The following is a 9,901-nucleotide window of genomic DNA, read 5'->3' as shown; positions in this document are numbered from 1 at the left end:
TAATAAATAGACACAAAGTTTGGTTTTAGTGATTTATAACATTTTTGTGAAGTTTTGTGGCATTGGCGACGTGGCAAGTGGACCTAATTTACAAAAATTATAACGTGTTGTGTGCAATTTCGGTTAACGATGGTTGGCGATGTAAAAAATGTAAATGTATGTAAGTATCTACCTATAACAATTTCTCGCACTTCTATAATGTACAAAAAGCCTATTTACAATACGTCTTTTAAGTATACAACGAAAAGGCAAATTAAAATAATATATTCAAAATTGACCTACCACTTTTTCGGGCCTAAGGCCGCCAATGTGTATAAGTAATTATTTATTTAGAAAAAAATAGTTAAAACCAATTTTGAACTACTAAACAAGTGTGAATTGATAATCTTATTCTCTAGTGCAGAGGTTCTTAACCTTATTGTGGTCACGAGCGCATTTGAGATTTAGTACAATAGTAGCGAGCAAACGGCGGATTTCTAAAAAAAACAAGATTTTAATTATGTATTCTGTGTTACATTAATTTGTTAAATAATTTTAGGTCAAAACTGGTCCACCGATTTCTTTTCATCCTTAGAAAATGTACAAGAGAATTTTTTGTCAAATTATTTATCCAAAACTATATATCAGCTGTGAAAGGTTTTATAGAGCTATTCATTTCTGCGGGTCTATTCTATACACAAGCCTGCTTTCGGTCCGCTATGGCAGCTAAATAGGGTAGGAAAGTATCAAATTATTAACACGTATTGTAACAATAACAATAATTTTTTAATTTAAATCTTTTTTAATTTAAATCTCATAAATTCATTTAAAATAGGCTGATATTGAATACAAATTGATTATCAACATAAGTATTATGGATACGATCCTTAAATCAATCTATATTTGCAAATATTTGAATATAATTTATAAAAAAATAATATTTTAGTTACCATGTTCTTTCTCAAAGTGAGTGAATTATTACCATGTCATATTTTTAACAATGCAAGCATTTTGCCGGAGTTTTATTGCTTTTTGTAGACGAAGGAACTGACACTTTGTCGAGAGTCGAAAAATACGTACCTACCTATTCAAAACAATCGATAGTTTGTTTTTTTTTTTAAATATTTTCTTCAAATATTATTCATTTACATACAATTCAGTATGGTTTCTGTCGTGATCTATAGTCAGCTTTTTTAAGTGTTTTGTCACGTTATTTCGATAATTTTGTTCATAAAAATAAATTTTGAATAAAAGATTCATAATAATACATAATATATACTTACTGTTTAATCAGTGAAGTGTATGTGTTTTAAAATGATAAATTTTGAATAAAAGATTCATAATAATACATGATGAAAATGATGTCGGTAGTTCTTTATCAATAATAATAAGAATTCCTTCGAAGAAAGAGTCAGAATAAAAAAAGGATGGTCCAATGACATCTGTGGAAAGTGTTTTTCAACCATTAAAAGAATTAAATCGTTAAAAAGAAATACTTACCATGAATCAGGACAGACTTAACTGTCTACTTGTGTTAAGCATTGAGAAAAAACTTTTACAAACAGTTCCAGACTTTAATGAGAAGTGATTGAGGTGTTCGCTAAACAGAAACAACACTGAATTGATATGCTTTTTAAATAAGGTAAAAAAAATTTTAGTGCACCCCCAATGAAAGCAATTTTGGAAACCACGGGCCGCCACTGCTGTGAGGACTTGTCTTTTTCTACGAGGGTTTTAAAAATTCTGAAGGTTTTGATTGAACATTGTTGATTATTTTCAGAACGACATCCATGACATGTATAATATTTTGACACGTAATGATTATTGATGAATACTGCCCTGCTAAGTAAAAAGACAGTGTTTTTTGTTTTAGTGAAATGAGAACCCAAGTTTTAAACTACCTTCTCTCTTATAATATGTAAAACTATTGGATTGTTTTGACAATAAGAGAAAAGGCAGTTTAAAACTTGGGTTCTCATTTCAGTAATACCAAAAACACTGTCTTTTTACTTATACGTCATAATACATAAAATATGTGAAGGATTAATCTTTCTTGCAATAGGAAATGAATCCATTCTTCCAGCCCATCATTGCTGTAGCACTATCAGTAATTAATTATATTGCTGATACCATAGCTCCGCGGACGCATGTGCGCCTGCGAGCACAGGGTTCAGAACCCCTGCTCTAGTATAATCTATTCTCACTTACTAACACAAAAAAATGGACATTATATTTTAACAATGAAAATGGGCGAGATTTTAATTGAAAAAGAAGAACATGAAGATATATATTGTCCGGCAACTTCATCTTGGCTACGTGGCAAATCTGTGAACTACGTACAGCTAATCGAACTTCCGGTTTCAAATTAGGAACGCCCCCAAATTTTTCATTACATTTTTGACACTTCGTATTGGACGCATCTATCAATTTACGTAATTTGAAGCTTTTTATATTCAAAAGATGTCTAAAACAATACGAAATGATGTTCGAATTATTATCAGTAAACTTTTGATTTATTGCGAAGAAGAAACAGAGTCGTATTTAAAAGGCAACAGGCATACAATACTTTCAACAAGCCCATTTGACGGGTTCCTGTCATGTCAGGTATGTCAAAATTCAGTGTTGTAATACTAGAAATATTTCCCCAAATACTGGAAATTATGTTTGTATATTATAAAGTTATGTGTATCGTAATCTATTTTGTTAATATTTTTAGACGTATAATAATTAAGTATAAATGATCATTAGTTAGATAATGAATTGTCCTATTTTTTCCTAATTATTTTCCTAATTTTTAAACCGATAAGTAGGTACATATTGTTTTAAAATTTATGTAAGGTGGATATAATTTAATTTATAGAAAATTATTTTCACAGTATGTGTTTCTACAACAATTTTACTAAAAATACGATATAAAGACATCATTTGTAAATTATAAAACATGTGATTGGGTCATCAATATAATATTGAATATGTTATATCTTTCTACTTCTTGTTTTTTAGTCATAATTTGTGTTCTAGTTATTTAATTAATAAATACCTGCAGCAATATTATCAGTTAATGTGGGTTCAATGATATATTTCCTTCCAAATTCAATAATTACGCTGTATTAATTAACCTAATATAATAGTAATAATTAAGAGGTGAAATTATTTGAAAAGAAAATTCTATTGATATTTATTGAACAATAATTAGACTTATAAATTAATGTACTTATAAACTTACTGAGAATAGAATTGATATAAACTAAAAACCTAATTTCGCGGGATATGTTTTCTCAAAAAATGACAACACTGTGAAATATTCTATACGCGATAAGAGCGACTTCCTGTTGTTGCCTAAATAATGTTGTCGTACAGTAGTCATGGATCACCTGATCATCAACATGTTCGCCAAGAAGATTGGAAATGAGCTACAAATGACAAGGAATTAAAACAATGGTTTTGTATGTTGTCAGTTTTTATTATTGAATGTTCTGATAGTTCTAACATATGAGCTCAAGCAATGTGATTACAATCTGTAACTGGCCTTACAGGTTTTCGTCTAATCAGAGCTTATTATGTTTTCTTCATTATAATGGTATACAGCAGGCATGTCCAACTTCAAGTAGGCTGTGATCTACCACACTCTTCCATCGTTGTTATTCTGCGACGTAACAAACGTGTTGGCTGAGGACAATTATTAAACAACACTTCTCTTTCACCATCCTAAATAAATACTTAATTTCGCATTCGTCGTGAACACAATGTCTTCTTTTGGACACTCATTGTCAAACTATTTTCTTAACGTGCAAAGAGCCTACTAAACAACGTGAAAGAAAAACTATGTCTCAGTTTAAAGCGCGGGATTCACATACTATTATTCTCTTTCTCACTTCTGATGTAATATGTATGAAGTGACATGAAGAAGTCACGCAGGCTTTCTCATAGTTAATTTGATTTTCTAATACCTAAGCAGCTTAAAGAAATAAAAATAGGAATGGTTAACGCTTTCAAAATCACAATGAAATCCTATTATATTACAACTGAGTGTACAAGCTTTTAACATTTTCACAGCTAAATTTCTATGGGTCTTGTTCATTGAACAAAATCCACCCCGCGATCGACACATTCGACACGCCTGGCATAGACCGCCAAGTCATTCTTTCTTGAATCATACTTATTCATCAGTAGATCAGGCGATTTCTATCAATTACTTTTTGTAATGAGTCTGTTGTTTCTAATGGAATTCAAGATTCTTTCAAACTGTCTCGCTCGTGCGAAGCAAGGTGTCCTTTCAGCGAACACTTATGCGTAAAAGCCCTGTTGCAGATGTGGCAGACATGATTCTTCTCGCCGGTGTGTATTTTCATATGCCCGGAGAGCGTATGTTTCCTCTGGAATGACTTACTGCACACTTCACAGGTGAAGTCTTTAATCCCTGTATGTTTTAGCATATGCTTTGTTAGCATTCCTTTCTCGAAGAATGCGGCATTGCAAATTTGGCAAACGTGATTTCGCTCGTTGAGGTGTGCGTTGCGAATGTGCGACGAGCGCAGGGCTGAACTTCGAAAAGCGCTGTCGCACAGATTGCATTTGAATACTGGCAGTTCTTCCTTGTGAACTTCACGTAGATGCTTCTGCCTTTGGTCGTAGCTCATAAACCGCTCCATGCACTGAGGACATCTAAACAAAAGTTAAAAAACAATGAACACATACATCAGTGTGACACATTCTATACTAAGATAATTATGAAGATCTGATTTATTTCATTATCAGGAAGCAGAGTGGGCTAATAAAAATATCAATGGTCGCTATCATGCCAGTTGTATCGCCTTGTCACATTTGACTTCATCAGAAAATGTTTTATCCCCCTGTTTAAAATTGTCACATTTTTTAACCCTCCCTGGGGATCCCTAAAAATATGAATTCATTGAAAATTATCAATTTTCGATTACTATCATATTGGATGATAGGTTAGTTGAGATTCAAAATATGACTCATCGATATGAATATAGGGGGGTTTATGGATCGGTTCACATTTTTTTCAATGTCTAGAAATTGTATATCAAATATCGATATGTACCAATTTCAAAATTCGTCAATCAATTAAAAATATTATTTCATTTCATTCTCTTGTAAAATTGAAAATTGTTAGTTTCGCCCTTTGGCTTCTGATCAAAATCTAACCTGTGAACTTTAAACTTCTCGTCACCGTGCTTAGATTTCATGTGAAGCAACTGAGTGGCCCGCGTCTTGAACTGCTTTCCCGGGCACAGCTTACAGTCGAATTGTTTGTTGGAGTGAGTTATCTTGTGAACGTTCCACTGCTGGGCGCTGGCGAACACTCTGCCGCAGAACTCGCATGTGAAGTTGGGAAAATGAGTGGGCATATGCAGCTGGAGTCGCCGATGTGTCTCAAACATTTTGTTGCATTCCCTGCAAAGATATCAAAGAGTAGAAAAAAATTCAAATCGTAGATGAGCTCCAAGAAAATTAACATAATTTGAAGCTAGTATATAATTGTCCTAGTACCCTTTCCGGTTTGGTCCAGATAATCGAGGTTCTACTGTAATAACATATTATTTTTTTTAATAACATATTTTGTATAATATAGGGTACATGTTGCTCACAATTTGCAAAACATTGCATTTGGGACAACTCATCTGTTTACAGGGATTTCTCCCGGTGTCCCGCCAATCTGACTTTAAAAACTTAGAATAATTTATATACTTTTTAAGTAATTAAATAAGAAGTTGGAAGTACAGCAATTTTAGTCCAATATAAATAATTCAAATCCAACATACATGCATTGCAATTGGTCGTATTCCAATCTATAGGGAAGATCACTAAAGCCTAATCGCTGCTCTGAAGGTTTTGACTTTTTTTTCTTCGCTTTGGTACCTCCTTTAGGCTTCTTTTCTTTGGAGATTTTTATTATAACACTGAAAGTAAACAGAAACCAAATTGTAAGCACCATGTAAACAATTTTACTTTTTAAATAAAAATTTAATTCAAAATACAAAGTCTCCAAATGCTGCGTTTTCACATGTCGATTTTTGTTGATCAACTTGTTGAAGGAAATTAATTTAATATTGATTTAAGTTGAACCGATATTCATAATCAATATGGCATCAAGTGAATTTGTTAATCATTTCGTCTGACCACTATAAAATGTTTTTTGGATGAAGACACCATACTTAATTCAGAAACTGAAAAATAACGCATGACAATTAACTATGTAATTGCATGCAAGTTGTTATCACCTTGGTTACTGTAGGCAACCAGTTGACTTGATTGATGATTCACTGTTGAATGGAAAAAACTATCACCTGAACTTCGTTCAATTCAACTTGCATTTGATCAACGTTATTGAAATATGGTTCCCACTTTTCAACTGACTTTCAACTGCCCCCCTTAAGATGACCCCTAATATTACAGAAATACAGTGACAAAAACAAGGAAGTATATTGAACGAATTTAATATCGTAAGAATTTATAAATCAGCATTCATCCAAACTCGTTTCACACAAGTGGAATATATCGATATCCGAAGAAATTTGGTTAAACGCAACCATTGCCCTCCCAATTTCTATCGCTTATGGAGTCTGTTCTGCTTATTGTACGAACAAACGAAACATGGATCAAAATTAGCAGGAATTGCGAAGTTCTCATTTACACCACACATATCTATGGCGGAAAAAAGATCAGTTGAGTACAGTAAAATACCTTTCTTTACTTTTTTGTGTATCGTCTGACATAGACGGAACGTTGTCCAAGAAGTAGTCATCGCCAGGATGTGAATTATCACCGTCATGATTGTCATCAACCGATGGAAGATCTTTAGAAACATCCTTCATTTCATCATCACTGCTAGCGTCCAAGTCTACTTTTGAAGTTTGGAATTTTGCAGACATTAATTCTGAATAATCGAGAAAGGAATATTAATGTTACAACAAAGAATATTACTTGCATTATTAAACTCTAAGCCGGCTCGCACATCACAATTCGCCTCGTGTGCCTGACCGCCATAAATCAAAACTTCCGAGAACGGGCGGCCAGTGTTGCATGACACAACCTTGCACATCTATCTAGCGACAGTCGCGCGTAGCCTTCGAAACGTATTGATATTTCAATGCGGTGATCGGCGAGCCGGTATAGGAATGACAAATTCGTAGGTGTTTTTTTGTAACTTCGACCCTCCGACTCGGAGCCCGAGAAGGATGCAACAGCCAGATGTTTTTTTCAGACGAAACAGTTGCATTCGATCAATCTGCGAAGCACCATTTGGCAACGCGTGTTATGTTGTTTCGTTAAACAACGATGACATATTCGACATGTTTTTAGGCGAGACGAGTTCCGATGTGCAAGCCGGCTAAGAGCCCTATGTATAATAGTACTTATAATATAAATACATCGGCTTATACACTAGTCAATTGGTTTTCAAATAAAGAAAAACCACAGAGATGTTAGATGAAACCTTTTTATATAGAGATGGAGAAAGTTGTTGGCAAAAAAGGACCACTAATTTCCATATAAACCATGATCACAGTTAAGAGTTCTCTTTGTTTTTTGCATACAAAGGTGACATGCCAAACTGAAATTGCAAAATGCACCATCTGTAGTGTGGGGGTCAGCAAACGCCAAACGAACTGCATACATTGCTATATAGGGGCTGATGCATTCAGACAAGGTAAAGAATGCAATGTGCAAACACTGGGATTGTAGTGACGCAACAGTTGAATAATCTACAGTCAGTGCATTATTCAATTGTTGCATACGTCAATAAATAGCTAATCGCAATTTATTGGATATGCATTCTCTCGGATCGCAAACACCTACCATGCATTACTTAATCTTTACCATATTATATATCAGGTGACACCCGATGCGAAAATTATCACTTTAGAACCGACATTCATCTAAAGAAGATTCTTGGCAAAAAATTGAAACAAAACTGACAGAAAATTATCAAACTGATTTCGATAGTTTGAATAATACAAATATAATCAGCCTTACCAAGTCTCTGTTTGATTTTCAGCTGGACATTCTCCACCTGACTCTTGAAGTTTGACGCATCTCGAAGTCTATCAACACAAGCATCGCATATAAGATAGACATTGTCTAATTTTTTTGTATCGTGATTTCCCAACTGAAAAAAAATAGTTGCAATTTAATATTACTGATCAGAGAGAATAGATGCAATTTTCAATGTTACTACAACCAACGGTGCTTTTTACTGGTTCTCCGTCATCGTAATCTTAGTTAGTCAGTCGCCATTTTGTATTTTAGCTATCTTTTTGTCATCGAATTATAGTACGCGGTCCAAGCCATTATAGTATTTCGGCAAAAATTATAGGACGTGTAGAAAATGAAAGTTTTTTGTTTGTCACATAAACATAACGGAGAATTCAAGAAATTTCGATGCCCTGCTTTATTATAATACCTCTTACGACCGAAAAATGCTAACACCGGCCACCGTCATTAACTGTCACGTTAGTTTTTTAGAGTAGCTATACAACGCAAAACCACGTTCATAGACTAATATCTCACACTGAGATCTTATATTATTTATATTATACACCTAGATTATACTTACTACGTCCCTCGCTTCATGTTAGTACGATTTGCTGTGATTGAAGTACGAACATTTTACGGAACTTTAAACATCGCAACATATGAACCCCTAACCAAACCGGCGAATTCAATTAATAAAAATTTTCAAAATTGTGGTATTTTTGAAGTACTATTCTTTTTTAATAGTACGCGGACGAAAATGTAACTTTTCGAATAGTACGCGAACCAAAATGTACTATAATTATAGTTCAGTTGGCAACACTGCGCTCACTGACAGATGACAGCGAACGGTGGCGGAGAACCAGTAAAAAGACCTCAACCAACAAACATGCTATTATTCATTGAATAAAAGAAATGGTTTATTATAAATTGAATGAGTTGTGGTTGTCTTGAATTTTCATGTGCAAGCTCAAAATATGTGGCTACATCATTGATTTTGGATTATACCTGAATAGAATCTTGTGAACTTTTTGTATTATAACATTTAATAGACCTCCGCAGAATTGAGGTGACTTTAACATACTTTGTTAGAGAAATGGTTATCAACCAACCCACCAGGTTTATGCTCTGGATTCAAACGCACATCGAAAAACATAACATTTTGAATAGGATAATTATTGTGGATTTTAAACACCGGTGAGCTCTTCGCTACTTCACATGAGGTGCCAACGAAATATATTATTGTATATTGATTTGTTACTTAGCCATACCTCTAAAGAGAAACAAGATCGCAGCATTTCTGAATAGACTTCGCATCCGCCACCAAAGTAGTACTTTTGTGTCATGTCTTTAAGGATACAATTTTTTTGTGTGGTCAAGCAAGTCTGGCAAAAGTCCGATCCATTCTGAAAATGCTCTTCTGATTTAGTCAAGCCTTCCACCTTGATTCCAAAATCTTCCAGTTTGACTTCATACTCCATTGTTATTGTCCAATAAAATAATATCGCTGACTGAAGATTTTTTTATTTATAACATTTAGCTTAATATGAGCTTCTTTCACAGGCCAAGAATGAAATAAATGTTTTGCTAAATGAAGAATGATAATGCTCGATGACTTATTTATGCAAATTATTCAACAAAAACACTGAAATATTGGTAGGTATTTGGCACAAATGACATTTCTCTGACAGCTTCAACAATAATCCTGTAGTGTTGCTATGTTATGGCTGTTAGACTGGTTATCGATATGTTTAGTCTATGGCGAGAGCTGCTCATTTTGTCACTTGGGTCAAAAAAAAAAACCAGGCAAAAGAAAAAACATTTGGACGATTTTTTGTTCAATGAGTGTTACAAAAAAATGTTAATATTTTTAATTGTATATTAACTAAAATCCACTACGTCCACATGAGTGCACTTCAGTTCACTA

General features: G+C 33.8%; 1 protein-coding gene across 1 annotated transcript; it reads right to left on the bottom strand.

Moving 5' to 3' along the window:
- Nucleotides 1-3,424: 3,424 nt before the first annotated feature.
- LOC147074878 (uncharacterized) lies at nucleotides 3,425-9,683 on the bottom strand. Its single transcript, XM_085942794.1, has 6 exons — nucleotides 9,246-9,683; nucleotides 7,978-8,110; nucleotides 6,688-6,880; nucleotides 5,766-5,903; nucleotides 5,149-5,397; nucleotides 3,425-4,644 (listed from the first exon to the last, which is right to left on the bottom strand). Exons 1-6 carry the CDS (start codon nucleotides 9,453-9,455, stop codon nucleotides 4,209-4,211), a joined length of 1,359 nt encoding a protein of 452 aa, XP_085798920.1. The 5' UTR covers nucleotides 9,456-9,683; the 3' UTR covers nucleotides 3,425-4,208.
- Between the last annotated feature and the right edge of the window lie 218 nt (nucleotides 9,684-9,901).

The sequence above is a fragment of the Rhyacophila brunnea genome, unplaced genomic scaffold (genome assembly GCF_057557595.1).
Source record: "Rhyacophila brunnea isolate RB1 unplaced genomic scaffold, BYU_Rbru_1.0 scaffold_15, whole genome shotgun sequence".
Taxonomy (NCBI): domain Eukaryota; kingdom Metazoa; phylum Arthropoda; class Insecta; order Trichoptera; family Rhyacophilidae; genus Rhyacophila; species Rhyacophila brunnea.
Note: the sequence above shows the minus strand (reverse complement) of the source record. Positions and strands in the feature narration are given on the sequence as shown.